Below are 20762 nucleotides of genomic sequence, written 5' to 3'. Positions count from 1 at the left end.
AAATCCTAATTGGGCTATCTGAATCACGCGCGCGAAATATTGAGTCATGGTCGATATTTTTTCGACATTGTTGTGAGGAACGTTCAAATTCGACAATTTCGATACGTACGATCGTCAGCAGCTAAAAAATATTTTACTCTTGGCCTGTTTTCGTTCGACCGACGTTGAGGTACCATCGACCACTACTATTAAAAAGTATTTAAAATTTGAGACAGTACAGATATTTTGAGAAAACTATCTCGTAAGTTCAACCGTAATTGACTTCCATACTTCAAGAAGTAAGAATAAAAAGCGCGCCTGTTAAAAAATTAAATTAGAAAAAAAGAAAAAGAAAAAGAAAAAGAAAAAAAAAACAAGCTTCGGCAAATTAAAACAGCTATAAAAAAAAGGCAGGGCGCCGAAATTCTTTATTCCGCCAAGCAAATGGCTTCGGGAATGTTTTCGCTCTCTCCGAAACAAGTCGGTTTTCTTGTTCCTTCGAGTCTCAGAAGTTTCAGAATCAATTACAATCTCAGAAGCCATGGTTGTGAAGCCATCGGAAGACACTTCGATGTTAAGCCATCCGCATTCTCTCATTATCTTCGTCTCTTTTGGCTGTATCGAAGCTGAATTGCAGTTTTCTGCCATTGTTAGTTACTGATCAGTTAATTGTTAACATGAAAAAATTTGCAGGAACAGGAAGCAAGTCGACGATCCTAATCCAATCGATTCCGATATCGATAAGCAATTCTTTAGCCTTCCTATCAAGTCAGCCGTTGATAAGTTTCAACGTCTTCCTGAACTTTTTGAGGTGCAAATCATCACACTGCTTTTGTTTGTTACGATTATCAGTTTAATATGCAGATGCACTACAACGGTACTTCTATACAATGCGTTTGTTTAAATTACAGCCTATGATTATTGATGAACGATCTGGTTGCAGGTAAGAGGTCTGGTTAAGCGGCACTTGGATTCCTTTAAGTACTTCGCGAATATTGAGATAAAAAAGACTGTCAAGGCCAATGATCGCATTGACTCCGCACTGATCCGAGTATTTTATCGTAGGTACACATTTATTCATCGTATATAACTGCCCTCCTTTAGAGAATTGAGTCACTAAGTTGTAAATATTTTTGTTTACTCCTCTGTTCATCTTTACATATGTTTATTTTAATATCCTTGTGGTTTACAATCGAGTTTCTTTTGTCTAGGCCCCTGGCACTGTGGAATGGATTTCAGTGGTTCAAATTGAGTAGTTCTTCCCGATTTTTGCAGGTTTCCAGATGTAAGAATCGGTGAGCCTTATGTGACCGTGAATGCTGTCAGTGAAACTTGCAAGCCTCATACATGCTGCTTGTCCGACCTGACGTATGGTTCCTTTGTGATTTTTTCCATTTAGTCGAGCCTCTACATTGATTTCCAAAATATTTATGATCCCTGACTGTTCTATTGTTTCAAAATTTCAATTGAATCTACATTTTTCATCGTGTTAATTGACCTTAGTTGATATTGTACTCTGCTGCAGTCAATCTTGTTTATTATAGTTTAATCATATTGATTGAATGGTAGATCATACAAGGAATTTAAATCTTTGTTATTTTTCTGCTGAAATTCTTTTGTATTTATGCATTAGATATGCTGCTCCAATACTAGTTGATATAGAGTACACATCGAAGAAAGTCATTCACAAAGGGAGGAGGTCAAAATGTATATGTTGAACGTCATGCACAAGTAAAAGTCATGTGACGTCAAAAGTTGAAATGTATATTTCGAAACATAGAGAACACTTCATCCAGATCAGCTGAATGATATGGATTGACTTTAACCTTTCTCACACGAACCATTGCAAATTCAAATACTTGAAAGATTAGATACAAATCTAATCTCTAGATAAACTTTTTAGGATTAACTAAAAATAGATAACTACAAGATAAAGAATATGGATATATTGGGACAGATTCTGTATCCCTTGTCAAACATTATGAAAATTTGAAGGTTTAATCCTATTTTCAGTCCATTTCGGTCTTTATACTTTCCGTTTTTGTTCAATATGATTGTTGTGCTTTCAAAATATCCATTTGGTCTATGTACTTTAAAGAAATGGTCATTTGGTTCCTGTTTGTAAATGTTAACACACCTTTTATACACAGGGAAAACCTGTACAAAGTTATAGCTATATTTCACACATATTTAAACAAAAACACTTTCGGAATGTGCGCTTAATTTTCTCAAGAATACATGACCTCTAGAGCCAAAGATTTGAGCAAAGCAAACCTATTTTTGGCAATACACACTGTGCATTCTAAATAGTTGAAATGCGGAAAGGACATTTCCCATACTATTATTCTCTGGAGCCAAAATTTGGCGCTTTTCCTGTTAGAAGCTGATATGTTCTTTAATTGTCTAGGTGCAACAGGTTGCCCATTACAAGCGTATATATTTATGGGACCAATTTACTACCAAAAGTTAAAACACAGGGTAAGCTTCTGTTCCTCTTCTATTGATTCCTGTTTTCTACCCTGTTGTGAATTACTGTTACCTTTTTTAAAAAAAGCTTGCATAATTTCATGATAAATAGGTCTTGGACAAAATGCATGCTAGAGGTAATGGTCTTCGAGTCATGTTAACTAGATAACCAACAGAAGGGAGAGCTAGGAATGGAGGTTTGATATCTTTCAAATTACTATTTTCAAGTATCCTGAGTGTAAGAGCTACATGGTTAGATAGCTGTCTATTTCCCAGGACTGCGAGTAGGAGAAATGGAACGCAATTGTTCGATTGCTTATGGTGCTAGCATGCTGATTTTCGAACACTTAATGATCTCAAATGAACCTTTTGAAGTTCAGGTACTTCGTCTTGTTTGTATTTATGCATTCCCTTCTGTCGTTACATACCTCTAAATTCTTGTTACGGCGAATGAAGTAGGAGCGTTTCAAGTACTAAGTATACTCACTCTTTGGTGATAATGCTCAACATTGTTTCGTTCTTGTAATTTTGAAGAAAAATCATTGTAAAATAGTTCCAAAATGGGTTTGAGACTATTCCAGGCATAGGCTGCAGAGTCTAAAGATAGACAGGTAGAGATGACCTATTTGCGAATACTTCCTTTATTTAAAAAAATGATAATATTGTGTATACTTCCATATGAGGCTCCCCACTTATTGGCACAGGTCCGCGGACTTTGTGGCTTGTTGGGATATTACAACCACAAGCTAAAAACGGGAATTTGTTCATATATGCGTGCAAGCTCTTAATCCATGTGGGTAGTTTTCTTCCTTTTTTTTCCCTCCATTTTCTTTTTTGTCTGCATCTCAAAGTCATGCTTTACATAGGTATTTTCTTGTCAATTTTTTTAAGGTTTTAGGTAGGTTTCATCATTCGAGTTTGATTTTCTGTTGATAATAAATGCATATATATATATATAGAAAGTAGGTATTCTGCCATTTTTTGCCACGTTGACAGAACTTAACCGTGACACGGAGTAGAAATACTCATTACTACTTCAGGTAAAGAAACGTGCAAACATTAGGAAGATGCATCTTCCATCATCTCAAACCTTATCACTAAAGAGCATGACTGATCTTAATTGTTCCTTTTCCTGCCACTGAAACCTGTGTTCTATCTGCAATAGAAACATCTTTGTTATTTGTGCAGTGACTACTGAGTATTTTACTCATTCGGTCGTGCCTCCATAGTCTATTCCGAAGTTCCTCTTAAAAAAAATCAATAAGTGGAAGGTTGACTAGTTTTACCCTAGGCCAAAGAATAAATCACACCTTGATTAGTAGCTGGCTTAACAAATGTTCCAGGCAAGGATTTTTAACTTCCCCGTTTATTCTTTATTGAACTGAAGTTCATCGAAGGGCTCTTAATTGGAATGAGTCAGATGAAATCTCACTTCGTTCCACCTTTATTTGACCAGTTCCTATGGTTCTTTCCAGAATTTGAGGGTTTACATAAAGCTTCCAATGTTTCTCTCGGTATTTCTTGGTTATTTGCTGCAAGAACACACAAGGAAATTTCTGTTGATGGGTTTAGTTTTGAACATAACACACATTGTTTTTCGGGTTCGTCGTGGCTCACCAATGTGACTTATTTGTTCGAGCTGTCCTAGCAGATCCTTCTGTGGTCTCATAACAATTTGAGTTCTTACAGTATCAAATCCTGCTTTAAGTTCGATTTGGAACGTATCATGATGGAAACTAGAGAATTGAACTGGGAATTATATTATCTTACTCTTGAACACCCTCCTTGTATAACCATTTAATTACAAACAAAATTCTCACCTAATTAGCTCATTAGCTATTGACTAATATAACCTTAGTATTTTATATTTCTATCATTTACCTTATTTAATATTTTTTTGAATATTTAACAAATTCACCGTGATTACTTCTATATGTAGGAACTTCAATCTATGAGTGACGTTCCTCGCTTAAAACTAGTAGAAGCATGACCCGAATCAAAGCCTTGATTCAAACTAGTCAAGACTGTACAAAAACGAAAATTTTGGCCCAGTTATCCAAATTGCAGACAGCTTTATGCACGCTATTCTGGAGATTGCATCACACAGGATAAAATGAGGCCTTTAGGTTTCTCCCCTCCACTGCAACAGCTTTTACTTTGCTCGCTAACTCCCTGTCTCTTTATGACAACTTGCTGCTAAAATTTATCATCTGACTCAGGTTCGCACATGCACAACAAAATGTCACCAAGAGGCAAATGCATTTCTGCGCATCTTAGACAGAAAGAACAATGACAAAGGGAATCTCATATCATCGGGTGAGATCATGTTTATTTTAGAGGGTTCTAAGTTATGCAATTGAAAATAAAAGATTCTTAGTCTTCGTTTGAATTTCATTGTTAGCTATAAACTTATATTTGAACGTTTGATTCGTAGAATTTTGATTATACTGATCAACTACCATCCTGAATGGAACAAAATTCGCAAGAATTTATCAGCGGAACTGGTTGAACAATACAGAGGTAAAACAATACAGAGGTAAGAATAAATAAGAGTTTGTTTTTAATGACTCTTTAAGCGTTTAAAAGTATGTTTGGAATAATTTTCTAATGCATGTTGGTAAATGTGTTTTTTTAATCCTTTCGTTTATTTATTTTTTGAACATTCATTTTTCAGTTTTGAAAAATGTGTTGGATAACTTTTAAGTTCATTTTTCAAACAAGTTTTTTTTTTTTTTTAAAAAAAAATATAAAAAGGGGTAGTTTTTGTAGTAGAATCTCACTTTCTGCTTGACAGAATATATATATATATATTTTTTTTTTTTAAATTTCTTCAACGTACATAGAAAATCTTTATAAAAAATTATTTTATTTTTCTTATTAGTAGGTAAGATCATAGATCGATAGTTTTATATGGTTGATAAAAAATACTATTAAACAAAATTCTGCATCTTTGTAGTCTTTATTTTTATTTTTTTCAAAAGAAAGAGTACTTACAACAAATAGTTTCTAAACATAATTTGGTTTTTTAAAAAGCAAGCCAAGAATCAAAATGTGTTTTTAAGTTTCAAAAAATTAGTTGGAGGAATATAAGTTTTACACATGTTATAAGAAACGTGAATCAAACCTTTGGACGATTTAATTTTTCAAGAATGATGAACACAAGTTCATCCACAATTTCATTTGCTCAATCTACGCTTTTTATCTCACAATAGGAGCAAGCTCACATTTGAAATGTGTACTAGAAATTTAACTTTTTTACCCTGAGTATATTTAGACATTTAAAATAATATTATTATTAAGATTAAAATATTATTTTGATATATGTAATCAATTTTAGTCTGTGTAAATCTTGGAAACATATATATGTATATTTATTTGTTCTTGCATGAAATCTATTTTTATTATTTAATTAATTTCAATAAAAATTAACTTGCTAAAATTTTAATTTTAAGATTTAAAAATAAAATGTATTTAAACTCAAATTTAACCTCTGAATTTTGATATTTTTAAAAAATATGTGAATATACGGAATACAAAATTAAAACTTTTTGAGGTTTTTTGTGATTTTTTTTTATTAATCTCTTATAGAACAATTAATTTTTTTAATTACAAATTTGAGGGTTTGTAAGTGAGCTATTAGATTACATTTTGCATTAGTACTTTTAAAAAATTCGCAACCCACGAGTCTTTTTGAGGGTTTGTACGAAAATTTACAGGATTACCTTTCGCCATCCAACTCAATAAAAAAAATGTACAGCCCAAAATCCAATCTATCCTGCAAATAGTAAATGAATATTTGAGTTATCAAATATTGACATTGATTCTTTTATTTGACTTCATTCAATATGAACAAGTATGACATGATGAAACAAAATAATCACACACACACTCCTAGAACTAATGCTTAGGCTTTGTATTAAAGATTTACCTCATAAATAAGTCTGAAGCAGCGACTTATAATTCCACGCTAGTTTCTCTGAAAGCTGGAATATTTGCCGTTTTTGTAGATTGTACAGAAGACGGCCGATTGTTGTTTGTGAAAGGAAGGAGCTCTCCCAAGTGTAAGCTCTTTATGACCCATTTTGTAGACTGTAACAAGGCAGAGAGCAAAAGAATATGATCTAGGATTAAACAACATAGATAGGCTTATTTTCATCCATCTAGTTACGCTTTAAAAAGTGGAATAAAGGAAATTGTTTGGTTCCTTTATCTTTTAAAAAAGAACACTATAAGAAAAATGACTGAAAATACCTAAAAAAATGTAGATACAAGGTTGCAGGAAAACGGAGACCGAAAACTAGAAAATTCATAAAGAAATGCCAAAAATTGGACGTTAGGGAAATGAGACGTAATAAAAATTGAAGAAAAGAGTAGAGAACAAACGACAAGAAAATAATAAGGAAATGAAATTGCTCGTCCTAATCTGAGAAAAATGGAGATGAGTATTGAATTCATATTAAGTATTACTATAACTTAATAAATTAAAATAAATGAGCTTGATAATTGTGGAGAGAGAGACTTATTGCATGGAGGGGTAAAATTGTAAGAAGATGCATAAAACAGACCAGCAAATCTAAAACTGAAATTTTTAAAAAACTTGGATATTTTTTGAAAATATGATTTTGAAACAACCCATGTCGCATAATTTTGTATGATTTTAGTTATCCTAATAGTGGATTGCTTTATCTTCTAATAATTCAACCAATACGATTAGGAAGGGTAAGCAATTAGTTACCATCAAGGGTATCCCTTGTTCCGAGGCACACTGCTTCAAGTGACGGGATGCCTTGTACTCATCTTCAACTACGATGACTCCGACTGAAATCTTCTCCCTATTTAGACTCTTTAGTAACCATTGTAAGGTCTTGAATACCTGTCCACCTCCATGCTAAGTGAACAAAAGAAATCGAAAAGACCGAAATTGGTCAGCTCCAAGGAGTAGAAAGTACATTCAGATGATACATGCAATAAAATGACACAATATCAACTTTCAGTCCTTCGATCGTTTCGGTTTGTGAAAATGACAAGATATTCAATATCTTCCTATGACATCTCACTTTTCCTAGGAATGTAAAGGAGTTATTGAACATAGCCTTAACATACCACCCTTTCAAGAATGTAAACTCTTTGTTATGGACAAATCTCATTATGACTTTCCTTCATCGAAGGAAAGAAAATAGAGTACTCACGAATAAGACACAAACTTATATTATACTCTTCAAAAAATTGTTTACCATGTCATTCAGGGTGTAAGGTGTCTAATACTTTTTGCTTCCTATAGTCATACCTCCCTTATGTAAATTAGAACGGTCTTTTTGTAAGCATCAAGGATAACAAATCTCTCTTATAAGTTTCAAATATCAATAAAATTGTCTAAAGAAACTCACTACAAGGGTCACAATTAGTCTTGAAATTCAAATTTCCATAGTAGCAAACTTGAAGGTAAGATTAAAGAGTACCTCTGATAATTTTGAGAAAAAAGTTCTCAGAATGAAGGAAATTTTGTAATGTCATGTCAGAAAGTCATGCATAACCAGTACGGTTGATCATGGTAAATAAATAGATGGCGAGAAAGATAAGTCAACGATGAATTTAGCTTCAAGAATCGGTAAAAGGAGCAAGCCTTACCATTAATACTTTCGTCAATTTGGTGCAGAAACCTTGTTTCCCATGAAGCATGACTCCCACATTCTCAAATATATATCTTCGACTACCATGTCTAACTGATCTTCCAATTTGAGTACAATCAGCTTGATTTGATATAATCATGTACCTTAACAGGGTTAAAAAATCAAATCAGCCTCAGAAAAAGAAATATAGAAGTACAAAAGTTCAACCTAGAACAGCTATGTAAATATCAACAATTTAGAATTGGAGTAAAATGTTCCCCATCTTTATATGTCAAGCCACATACAGACAACGCCTATGGAAAGAAAATGGTAGCAAAAATGAAATTGAAAAAAATTCCTTGCACTAGTCCATTTTAAAAGATACGAACACTTTATCATAGTTAGATCTAGATGTCGTTAAATATCCAAATGAAATTTTACCATTTGCACTCTGATAGGTCCATATTCAGATCTACATAAGCTAGATGGAGAAGAAAATCAATGGTGTTCTGAGCACATTGGCAGAGCAACAGGGAAAAAGTTTCTAGAAACTACAGTTGGTAGAAAGAAGGGGGCAACGAGTTCGATGACTAACTAGTATGTAACCTAGTTTGTTATCTAGTGTTGTTTTAAAAATGCCTCCGCTCATTATCTCTAATCTAAACATGGATTTATTTTTGGACTCTACTAAGTTATAAGACTACTATGTGGCTCTTATTTATGTATAGTATGTGTTATTATTTACATGTGCAGTCCTCTTTTTCTTTTTTCTTTTTTTAAATAATTGTAGATGGTCTTTTCTTATATGAGAACTTGTATTTGATTCATAAGATAGTAGAAAATATAATACTCTTTTCTTCTAAAAAAATCAAGTGAAACGCAAGTATAAGAATAACTTACTTCCACGGTGGTAACATGGAACCAGCTGCAATGGAATCTGTAAGCCAACTGACATTGACTATAAGGGCATTCACCGCACACCCGTATAAGAATTTTGTTGTTTGGAGCTGAANTTGTATCAATGCTTTAATAGATCTACCTTCAGTTACTATTATTTCGTTGGAGGGAACCTAATCACATGATATAGCATTAGGAAAAAAAAAAAAAAAAAAGAAGGGTCAACAAAAACATCCCAAAACGAACCACACGACCTCACCTTCAGGCCTATAGACTGGTTTTGGCTAAGTCTTAAGTTTTAGAATTTGATTGAAAACAGATTTTCCCTTGAAATTTTTTATTTGGAAACTATGGAGTTAAAGGTGATTCAGATAAAGTACAATTGCAAGAAAAATGCCTCTACTCAGACCGTGTAATTTATACTATATAGGAACGCAAAGGAAAAATCAAGGCAGCCTATTCTTTCATTAACGATAGAGCAACAAGTGGTGGTGACTTTTACTGGAGAGTTTCCATTAATCTTGGATTTTTTGTAGAGCAACAAAGGAAAATCTAAGACAGATGTTATGTGGCCATGAATTTAAGTTAGCAAAGTTACATCAAAGAAAAAGAAAATGCAAAACCTTTTTTTTTTTTTTTTTTTTTCAAGGGAAGCAGAATTTTTCTTCAAAACCTTATCAGAGTAGAAATATCAAACCACAGAATCACACGATTATAGGAAAGCAAGTAAAGAATGATAGTAGCTTGCAGGGAACCAACCTTCTTTGAAGAGAGAATAACAGGAGGCCCCTTACAGTTTGATTTTGACATCTTTTTCCTCCTTGAACTTGGACAAGGAATGTCGGGAAGAACTATACCTCCGTTATTCCATAATAATGCATCAATATCCTTTTCTTTACGACTAGAAAATCCTGTTACCAAGAACTGTATGCCTTGAAATATTAATTTCTTCCCACTCCTACAGTAGGGACTCTTGAGATGACCTTTACCATCACGATGACTAGATACTACACATTGATTAGAAAGCTTCCACTTTTTACCAGTTCTGAGAGTAGAATCTGCATTCCAACCGAAAGGGAAATTTATTAAAAAAAAAAAAAAAAAAGTAAATCATGCAAGTAACACCAACAACATTCCAACCCTTACAATTTTTTGAAGGATGTACTTTTTGAAGTTTCGAGTTTTCTTGAGGCTGATCATTAGCTTCTAAGAAACGGACTCTCTTCTGCATCAACATATATGGCTCAAGGGTATTCTTACTTTCATATTGCATCTTCATGGTGTTTTCGACCTTTTGGGGATCTGATATAGTTTCAGTTCCTGAACTCTGCAGATGATCTTTCTTGAGACGGGATTTCTTCATTATGGATTTAGATACCTGCAGACCCTGACTTAAGATGTCACGAGTTTTCCTTTTCTTCACTGACTGAACAAGGAACTCACTCCCATCACCTGCAACTTCATCACTTATGCTTTTCAGTTCTGCTATTTCCTCAACCAGATTGTGGTCGGTATCAGTTTGGCTCTCCTCCACAATTTCTGTATTTCTAGATTTAGTAGACTGAGAGGGTAAAGTCTCCATAGAATTTCTTTTGCAGGAAATTATTGTACAATCCAGACGTGAATCTGATGATAACAGCCTCATATTGCCTTGTAGATGATGTGAATAATCGTTGTCCAGTCCCCCTTCCAAAGTACCATGAGTGGGCAAAATTGTGCTGTAAGTTTTTAGTGAAGTTAGCTGCTTTCGAATTGAGGGTCTAGAACCTCCAATATCCACAAAGGTGCCTAAGCATTCTTTCGTACAATCTTTTCCTTCATTCAGATTCTGTCCAGTACAATCAGTGTCCAAAGAAATGCTGCACGGAACAAAAGAACAAAGAGGATCGACCAAGGATAGGCTACATTTCACAACATCTTCAGCTACAAGCGAACCTTCGTCACCATTTTCATCTAAATGACCAAAAGGTACACTTGACTGTGAAGCAACTAGAAACTTAGATTCACATCTTTGCACACAAGAGTTCTCGTCTGGAGCTATATCAGCAGATTCAGAAAGAAAGCTTGTTTCATTAACAAACATCGAAGGAATGGTTTTTCCATCAACATTTTGTCTCAATTGCTCAGAAACGTCTTCTTCCTTACAAAAGGGAAATGGAAGAGGAAAGGCACAATCAGAGTAACAATTAGACGAGAAAAGGTTGATTAAACTAACAAAAAGGAAATGAACGGGGAAGGAGAACCATAATAGTGATTGTTAAATGAAACACTTGATTGTATGACTAGGCATCACAAGTGACCTCAATAAAGTAGAAGTGAAGAAGAACAAGTTTTTGGGGTGAGGGAGTTCCATCAATGAGAAATGCTAAATGCAACCCTCCACGTTGAAGGGATTTATAGAAACAAAAGTACATTAAAAGTTACCACCACCTTCGTTATATTATTGGTGAGAAGATTAAGCTTTATGTCATAAACAAATAAGAATGTGGATAAAAAAAAAAAAAAAAAAAAAANAAAAAAAAAAAAAAAAAAAAAAAAAAAAAAAAAAAAAAAAAATTCTGAATCGATACCTTTGAGTAACCATTTTCACATAATGAACCTAGACCAAAATTTCTAAAATAAATCCTAGTAAACTCAATAGATCAATATATCACATGGTTTTTAGTATTGTTTTATAAAATATCCTCGCTGTGTTCTTTCAATTGCAATTGAATCAATTTTGCTATAACACTTGGAAATGAATAATAAAAAAATCCACCAAACAGAGCTTGTTGATCTTGAGCACTGAGTTATTCTCTGTTTAACACTATCAAATTCCAGATTTCAACATAATAATCTAAACCTAATGTATGAAACAGCATGGTAGATTGTAAATAAGAGTGGAGCACACACCTTACCTGACCAACCACCCAGCCAACGACTCTTAAATCTGTCGGGAGTTAAGAAAGCAGCTTGTTCATCATTTTCTGGAAATGGGAAGAAAACTATTTAATACTTAAGCCTGAATATTCTCATACAACAACAATACATATCAAAGTGACTCACTTGCTGACACTGTATTGCACTCATGTAGGTTGGAGCTTTCCTCGGCATGATTCATACACAAATTTGTATTAACCGCAGACGACACAGTTTTCTGCAGTCATGATATCATATCGTTGTTATTAACAGCTTAAATAGTATTCCATGCTATTTGTAATGCTAATCCCCAACATATACTAGATTTATCTGACAATTGATAGACACTGGAGAAAACCTATTACACTTCTTTTTTAAGTGGATGGTCTTTGATATGTCTCATTCAAAATATTTTGGATAGTAGCATTGGGAAAATCTCAAGATGGACATGTCCTTTGGACTTTTACCTGGTTCACAACAAACTCGTCTGATTCATTCTGACCTGATTGTTGCGACATTGAGCCATATTTACAATAGTTCGGACTAGCTGAACCCAACACATCATGATCGGGAAGTTGATTATGAATGTTACAACTCAGATGTTGCGAAAGCATGCCCTCAGGTCTTGGCACAACAAGATTCTCTTCCGACTGTTGCAAGGATAATCCATTCCCCGAAATGTTTGGTTGACTTGGCATATCTATAGAATTACATTGACTGCCATGTGTGAATTGATTTTCATTGACAGGAGTATCTTGAACATCAGAACATATTGTTTCACACCGATCACTGCTCAGAATACTGCAAGGGAATCCTACATCATCGAATGCATCTCTCATTAATAAGTCATCCAAATCTGAAAGAGAATCGCTCAAGTCCACTTCCTCATTTAAGCTTTCATAGGCACTTTCCAGCAACTCAACACGAGTTTGTTTGACCCTGATGGAAACTTCAAGGACAGATTCAACTGATACTGCTTCAGAATCTAGCTCAGCCTTTAACAAGTCATGTATAACCAATGCTTCAGATGCCACAACAGAGAGCTCGATTGCATTGTTCACTTCAGCATTTTTTAGGCACCCAACATCCGATTTTTCTCTCCATCGGTTCACATTATCTTCAGTATTGGTCACAGATTTACAGACAACATTGTCCACAATATCTCTGTTGTTAGAATGAGGTGACAAATTTGCATCACCAGCGTTAATGCCCTTTTGGAACGAAATATTTACCCTGGGATCAAGTGATGCTTCAAATATATTGGTCGACTGAACTTTATTACATTCAAGCAACTCGTGAGATCCATCCAAATCTTGAGTTGGAGTACATTCCGAACCACCATATGATGAAAGATGCAAATGAAAATGAAGTGCCTGCTTTTGTTGTGGAAAAAACCAATGCGAAAGACATGGCATCATATTACTTATGTATTTATTTAGAAAAAGTAAAACAGTTGCAGAAATGTGCAGATATGAGTCTACGGAGTCCTCAGTGTAATGACAGATAATATATTAAAAGGAACATTTATTAGTTTTGAGTTCCTTAGTTAATATTTTAATCCAAAATCTTAAATATGCATGAAACTGTTATGTTTCAAATCAAAAACAGGAATCAGTTGACTATTTATACCATGTCTGTACATCCATAAGATTCTCATGCATAGTAGTTGATTTTCTCACTAAATACATACATTCCTCGAAGTTAGTGATAAACAGCACATCTAAAACTAATTCTTTTTCCATCAAGTTCCAGTTTAAAAGTATAATTATTCTTTATTTATATCCACGTCATTCCACCAGTCTGCCAGACTGTTTACTTATGCCAAAGAATTTTTGCTTACTGATATCTTCGCTTGTTCAACCATCTAGCCTCAAAGAAGACTACTTTTGAAATTCACATAAAAGAACCCCATATCAGTAAAATGAACCACAAACTTACATTATTAGATGATATAGCTACACTTTCTGGTATGCTGTCCTGTCCTGAAAGAAATAAACGAAAATCGTTGGATCCACCATCTCTTGGATAGAGATTTGCATCTTCCAGATTATTGATGATACTGTGCTCAGATTCCTGCAGTAAACATGAAGAGAGGCATCAAAACATTTTAGAACCATGTAGTCCCTCCAGGAAGTGCTGCTAGTAGCCGTGCTAACCCTGAAATAGAGTAACATCATGCAGTGCTATATTCAGATACCAATTCTCTTTTGAACCGATACTGAATTCCCACATCAACCCAAGCAAATCACGTTCTTTATATGATATGAAATTTGAAACCATCAGAACTATACTGTCAATCTACAAAATAAGGTTCTGATAACACCAGCAGAAAACATAAACAACTGGAATGTATCACATCAAAATTAAAAAGATCTACTAAACTAGACCATAGAGGTTGTAAGCACTTGAGCTTTTTTTTTTTTAGTTCAACAATGCTTGGTAGAGATTTGAATATTTGACTTTTAGGACAGATGTATAGTTAACAGTTAGTATTTGATTATGAAATAAAACCAAACACATCTCTACAATATGTTAATATATTTTCCAAATTCTTTTCCATTTCAGGGTACTCAGCCACTACTGGAGCGAATGCTTACTCGTTCAATTGGAGAAGCTGGAAAAAAAATCCTTAGTCTTAAACAAGGATTGTGTATCAAAGAAGGCCATGGTAAATGTAAATACCAGAGATGGATGTCAACCTTGATTGCTGACTCGTAATTACATTCTATTTCTTGCTCACTGGATGGTGTTGCTTGATTGTGCTGAAGCCAGCAAGGAAGCCACGCTAAATCCTGTAATTAGTATATATTCGAACAATCAAATAGAGCTAGTATGCCTATTAAGGTGGCCACAAAGCCACGTACAAGACTGACGAAAAAAATTCAATCTATCTGATTCAAGACTATACCATAAAAGTATGGCTTAAAATACTGCAGATATTTCTATCAGAAACGGAGCTGATCAGACAATGAATTTCAAAATCATGCAAAACATTTCAAAGAATAAATTCCATATAAATTCTTAGGCAGTACATTGTATAGATATTAGATAAAAGAAAAATCAGTTCTCGAGGACCGCTTGCCCAACATGCCTAATTCTGACGAGATCCATACATTGTTCTATTCCACTAGGTTAATACGATGAAATTTAATTAAACCTTCATGAGGCTAAACATACTGGAACTGAGCAGAAATCACTAAAGGTTTCAGGTATTAACGATTTATAGTAACTGGCAACAAAGAAAAACAAACGTACAAGTGCTTGGAAAGAACTGAGGAGTGATGGAGGCAGAATTATGATTCCGTTTTCCGTAATAATATATTAATCGAAATATCAAATAAAAAGAGCACCGATGATTGAATTCGCATGAACGCTCACGGAAGTCGAATTGTGAAGAATATGAGATACCGCAGACAATCCTAAAGAATCATTCAAATTTCTCGAAGTATTGCCTCGATTTGTTCTCAAACGAACGCGATTCAATTCATTCATCGGTCAAAACAATATTAACGAATACGACACTGAAAACGTCTTCAGGCATCCGCGGTCGAAATTTAACCTTAATTTTCTGTAGGCAGTGTAATTAAAAATCAATCACAGCATAGTTCATCTACTATTTCTTTGGTGTTCCAGAAAACATAGGACGTGGCAATGAAAGTAAACTAAATGTACGAGAATATTATCGGTAAAATCGAAGCATCATTGAATTCAAAAAGGAGAAATGTGAATGTTTACCTCTGAGAATTGAGGAGGACGAAGCTCCAATGTTTCCATCCGCAAGTTGAGGAACAAATCAACGTTCAAGTCGCTTAATCCTCCATGGAAATCGATATCGCTGAGAGAGCGGCGGCGTAGAGAGAGAATAGAGAGACAGAGAACTGGCGCCAAAATGAACTTGGAGGAGGCGGGTATTTGTCTTAAATAAATAGTTCCTTGTGCAGCCGTACTTAAGCGTCGATTTATTCCAATCAAACTTCTGAAAAAAAATATTACAATTTAATCTTAAATTTTTTATTTTATTAAATTAAACATTAAATTTATATCAACCTTGCAATTTTAATTTTAAACTTTAACAAATATTACAATTTTAACTATTTAACAAATTTTCTCTCTAAATACCTTTTAAAATAATTTCATATGCATTCAAGAATTATATAAAATATGCACGGTATAAATTAATAAAGTTTTAGAGAAAAAAAAAAGTATTATAGTAAAAATTTTAATTAATATTTATAAATTTTTTATTTTTGTTTAATTTTTTTTTAATGGAAGTGAGCGAACCTATGAATAATTTTACACTATTTTATGTTAAAATTAGAGGATGAAATAGCAATTTTAAATCGAGGTTAAAAACTATCACACTTATTTTTTATGGTCTAAATTTGACAAAATCTTTTAATTATATGGTCAAAATTTAAAAAGTATAATAGCCCAAGTAATTTGTAATTTTTTTAAGTCCCTCTCAAATATACAATAAATTAACAATCAAAATCGAGCATTTTCTAAATTGGGGACTTGTTTGTTTAATTTTATTATTATTATTATTATTTATATAAAATAACTACTTTAATCATGAATATTTATCTTCCTTGAATAATTAATTTTTAATATTAAAAAAATTACAAAGTAACAATCAAAATCGAGCATTTCCTGAGCGTTGAAGATTTGTTTGTTCAATTTTGGAATTTATGGACATCTATATAAACATCAAACATCATGACCAAAAAAAATGGAGGAATAGAAATAAACTGCTCGAATAAAACGAAGAATAAAAATGATTACAGTTCAAATTAATGCCTTCTACATAGCATCATATTTCTTTTTTCAAAATTCAAGAGGAAAGAAAAAAGAAATTATGAAATGTTCCCAATTAAGTAGAAATTATTATTTTTAAAATATATTTTCAAGCAAACCACCTGACTTAACAATGATCAGATAAAAGCAAGCAGTTTATCAGAGGGGAAATATACAGTACTGTCCCTTTTCATAACACCACCACTCTCCCTATTGAAAGCATTACCTGCTCTGATCAAATCAACTATTTCTCTTTTCTTGCTTCATCATCTCTATGAAATCTCCGAACACTTAAAAAAAAAAAAAAAAATGGTTTTGGTCAGTCACAAACATTCAGAAATCAACTCAGCATATAGTTGCAAATTCCATCATATATTTTGTTTATTTTTCAAATCATACAATGTGCCTTCAGAAGATAATTTCAAACACTCCCTGCAAATCATGACTTTCTATTGACTAGATTAAACAAACATTCACATGACACGTGTAAAATGAGCACTCGGGTTCAAAATCAGTTCCAAACATGTCTTTAATCATTCAAAGTCTCGTTTAATGATGTAAAACCATACATTAAATTGATTTTGAATGATTAAAGAAATGTGTTTGAGAGTAGCTTTAAACATGGAAAAAAATGATTTTAACCCATGTGTTTGTGTCCAGGGCTCGTGCTTCTTAGGTTTTAAGAGAGGTTTTAACAGAAAGGAGCTATTTCTTTCTTAGAAGTTATAACAGGAATGTTGGAATCTCTTTTGAGTACGATTTAAAAAATAGACAGCTTAAAAGGATATGATTTAGAACACAATGCATTCTTCTGCAATCTGCAGAATTCTATCATTATTTGGTTTAAATATGGCCAATTTTCTATTCTAGCCCCAAACTACAACAATTTATATTTTAACCCCTCACCCTTTGAAGTTATATCTATTTGTCCTTTTAACTTACTTAGGTAACATCAGTTTTTGTCTCCAATTGTCAACTGACCTCCATATTTAATCGCTAAAATGATGATATATAACAAGAACCTAATAGCTAGGATGCCAGAAGAATTCAAGAATCAAAAGTTCGAAAATCAAAATAGGAAACAGATAAAAGAAAATCAGAGACCAAAATTGTTTGGAAGTTAATATAAGATGTTTGTTACCAGAGTCAGAATCATGAGGTCCGGGGGATGCTTCCGGATGGTATTGAAGAGACATAATCTTAAGCTTTGGGAAAGCAAGGCCAGCACAACTTCCATCGTTAAGATTGATGTGGGTTACTTCAACGCCCTCGGGGAGGGATGCGGGGTCGACTGCATAGTTGTGATTCTGCCACGAAAAACACAAAAGTGAATGCAATGAAGTCTCAATCAAAACCATAAGAACATGAATGATAATATGAAGTTGATAAATTTCGATATAGCCACACCTGAGCACTAATTTCTACACGGTCGTCACGGAAGTTGCGTACGGGATGATTGCCTCCATGGTGACCAAATTTCATTTTGAAGGTCTTACCACCTAAGGCCTGACCAAGCAATTGATGTCCCATACAAATTCCAAAAACAGGTACCTTTCCAAGTAGTTGCTTGACCGTTTCAACAGCATAAGGAACTGCTGATGGATCACCGGGGCCGTTGCTGAAGAGAACCCCATCTGGCTTCAACTTCAAGGTCTCCGATGCCGCCCATGTGGACGGGACAACAGTAATTTTGCATCCATAAGATGCCAAACGCCTAAGTATGTTACTCTTGATTCCAAAATCATATGCCACGACCTTTTTTAACACAAAGTATCAACGTAAAGGTGCATTGCCAAAATACAAAATAAGAACGTTCATAGCAATACAACTAAAATATGATCTTAAGGTTCTTGCACACTCACATGAAAGGTCTCTGAACTGTGCCCACCAGATTTGAACTCCCATTCCAAACTTGTTCTATCCACCCATTCATAAGGAGATTTGCACGAAACGCCACTAATTAAGTCAACACCTGCCGAACAGAAGCAAGAATATTCCTCACTGCTTCGAGCATTATATGACTGACAAATAGCATTTTTTGCACCAAATCCTTACCAACAATGTCCCATGACCGAGACATTTCCAATAGCTCATCATCAGATTTTGATTTTTCAGTGCTTAAAACACCAATAAGACTTCCATCTTCCCTTAACCGGCGAGTAATAGCACGAGTGTCGACATCATCTGCTCCATGACGAAGCAAAACACAAGTTTCTACAGATTAGAGAATTTAAAAGATTCTGCATATTGTCATTAGAAAAATCCTAATATAAAGTTACTTACAAATTCCCATGATGTTTCTCTCAGTTAAATAATCACCAAGCGTCTGTTTACACCTCCAATTCGAAGTGCTGGAAGAACAATAAGTGGAATAACAGAGGCCATAAGTTACAACAAAACTAATCGACTACTTAAATAATTTGGTTAAACAGAGTAAGAGAAGGAAATGCACCTGATGCTTAGGCTTCTGATCACCAGGCCAGCGAGAAAGCATTCCCGAGCTTCTTCATCATCTAATTGGAAATGGTACTCAGTCAATATTATTAAACAGTTCTCAAGACAACACAACACGACGAGTTTGAAGGCATGGCGTACCGAAATTGACACCAGTATTGCCAATATGAGGATTTGTCATCAGCACGAACTGCCCGGCATAGCTGGGATCTGTTAGAATCTCTTGATATCTGCAGATTCATCGTGTCAGGAAGCATGGACAAACATCATAAACTGTTAACTAACAACTGAAAAAGAAAAATGTTCCATCGTCATAGCAAACTATCTCTACTTCCAATTTGGATTCCCGAAGTAATGACACGATATTTACATAGAAATCGGCTGAAAGATCCCACAAACATACATACCCAGTCAAAGAAGTATTGAAAACCACTTCACCAACTTGGGTTCCCGAAGCGCCAAAAGACTTGGCTCTCCAAATTGAACCATCTTCAAGCACCAGCCGAGCATCCGACACCTTCCATGGCCTCTCTCCCAAATCTTAAAACAATGCAACAAAAAAAAAAATCATAATCATTCAAACAGTAACTGAAAAGAGTAAAAATCCAACAAAAAGAGAACTCCTCCGAGTACCGATAGTGGCAGCGCCATGGGAGGAAGAGAGAGGAACAGAGCATCTGATAGAGAAATCCCTAGATTTCTGATGTCCTTTAGGGTTTTTGAAATGAAAACAATTCAGTGAAACTCCGGACACCAAGTCCATAACTCTGATCGCCATTGATCAAGTGTGCGGATTCAGAAAGTAGCGGAAAGAGAATTTTGGCTTCTTCAAGTGGTGGTCGCCTTCTGAGAGAAAGAAGAACGGATAACACAAAGAAACTCAAAATCCAAAAGAAGAACAAGTTGAAGTTGTAGTAGAAAAACAACGAATCGGTAAAGAACACACACATCCACATCACAGCGCACTGAGAAATGGAAAACAACATATCGAAAAAGATCACTCCGAATTCCCGAGTGAGAGAGAGAGAGAGAGAGAGAGAGAGAGAGAGAGAGATTACGTCTGGAGAGGCGTCAACTTCTGATGCTTTCGCCTGGTTTCTTGTTGTGGTTCGGTGCGTGGGGCTATGGCGATGGGTTTAGGGTTCTTTTGCAAACAGAGAATTATTCGAATTGTGGAGGCTATTTTCGTCCTTTCACAAATTATCAAAATCAGCTTAAATTACAAATTTAGCGCCAAACTTTCATATTTTTATTTGTTTAGTTCTTCTAAATTTATTCGGTTTAATATTGATTCTTTCAAATGCGCTAAAAATTCATAAAAATTCATATAAATAAAAAAATTTATATTTAGGTTTTATATATATTCATATATATTCATACCCATAATGGTAATTACAAGTGCCCCAACCTAATATCATAATTCCGGATTCTAAGCATATTACAAAATCTCAAAACTTCCTCATTCCATTTACACGCTTCGCACGTGTGCTCTCCATAATAATCATCCCCATCGTTCTCATCCCATCTAATTCTTTTCACGTTCTTCTTACAACTATTCTTAACTACACTCTCACAGTCTCTCTGGTCACCGAAATCTTTTTCCGACAATGAAATCTTGTTCTTAACCCAAAGATAACGAACAAATTCCTTAACTCTCCGACGACA

At 34.3% G+C, this 20762-nt stretch overlaps 3 protein-coding genes across 13 annotated transcripts; 1 reads left to right on the top strand and 2 right to left on the bottom strand.

Moving 5' to 3' along the window:
- The first annotated feature begins 402 nt into the window (after nt 1–402).
- On the top strand, nt 403–14542 carry LOC111808869 (DNA-directed RNA polymerase III subunit 2-like). 10 transcript variants are annotated; one of them, XR_002817147.1, is made up of 9 exons: nt 2726–2825; nt 2980–3056; nt 3150–3238; nt 4385–4571; nt 4665–4761; nt 4880–4965; nt 6453–6506; nt 8513–8651; nt 10285–10372. XR_002817147.1 is itself a non-coding variant. In XM_023695089.1 (8 exons), exons 1-6 carry the CDS (start codon nt 521–523, stop codon nt 2578–2580), a joined length of 459 nt encoding a protein of 152 aa, XP_023550857.1. In that variant the 5' UTR covers nt 403–520; the 3' UTR covers nt 2581–2642; nt 2722–2825; nt 2902–2981. The 10 variants fall into 10 exon arrangements, 3 of the variants coding, with proteins under 3 accessions (XP_023550857.1, XP_023550876.1, XP_023550866.1); XM_023695089.1 differs by lacking the exons at nt 3150–3238; nt 4385–4571; nt 4665–4761; ... (2 more) ...; nt 8513–8651; nt 10285–10372 and adding exons at nt 403–552; nt 673–790; nt 923–1044; ... (1 more) ...; nt 2387–2457; nt 2558–2642 and having other exon boundaries at nt 2722–2825; nt 2902–2981; XR_002817149.1 differs by lacking the exons at nt 2980–3056; nt 10285–10372 and adding an exon at nt 14415–14542.
- On the bottom strand, nt 6056–15749 carry LOC111808859. Of its 2 annotated transcripts, none has more exons than XM_023695069.1 (13): nt 15585–15749; nt 14549–14641; nt 13788–13922; nt 12317–13225; nt 11997–12087; nt 11844–11917; nt 10098–11091; nt 9711–10009; nt 8955–9061; nt 8074–8218; nt 7181–7333; nt 6374–6534; nt 6056–6220 (listed from the first exon to the last, which is right to left on the bottom strand). In XM_023695069.1, the coding sequence occupies exons 1-12, from the start codon at nt 15621–15623 to the stop codon at nt 6400–6402; spliced, it is 3174 nt and encodes a 1057-aa protein (XP_023550837.1). In that variant the 5' UTR covers nt 15624–15749; the 3' UTR covers nt 6056–6220; nt 6374–6399. The 2 variants fall into 2 exon arrangements, with proteins under 2 accessions (XP_023550837.1, XP_023550846.1); XM_023695078.1 differs by having other exon boundaries at nt 12317–13222.
- Nucleotides 15750–16633: 884 nt separating this feature from the next.
- Nucleotides 16634–20261, bottom strand: LOC111778801 (carbamoyl-phosphate synthase small chain, chloroplastic-like). The gene is made up of 11 exons (XM_023658779.1): nt 20156–20261; nt 19731–19943; nt 19505–19637; nt 19239–19327; nt 19096–19156; nt 18927–18994; nt 18699–18827; nt 18506–18615; nt 18051–18398; nt 17785–17950; nt 16634–16933 (listed from the first exon to the last, which is right to left on the bottom strand). Exons 2-11 carry the CDS (start codon nt 19873–19875, stop codon nt 16884–16886), a joined length of 1299 nt encoding a protein of 432 aa, XP_023514547.1. The 5' UTR covers nt 19876–19943; nt 20156–20261; the 3' UTR covers nt 16634–16883.
- Between the last annotated feature and the right edge of the window lie 501 nt (nt 20262–20762).

Source organism: Cucurbita pepo, chromosome LG01, assembly GCF_002806865.2.
Source record: "Cucurbita pepo subsp. pepo cultivar mu-cu-16 chromosome LG01, ASM280686v2, whole genome shotgun sequence".
NCBI classification, from domain to species: Eukaryota; Viridiplantae; Streptophyta; class Magnoliopsida; order Cucurbitales; family Cucurbitaceae; genus Cucurbita; species Cucurbita pepo.
This window is presented reverse-complemented; position numbering and strand designations above follow the sequence as displayed.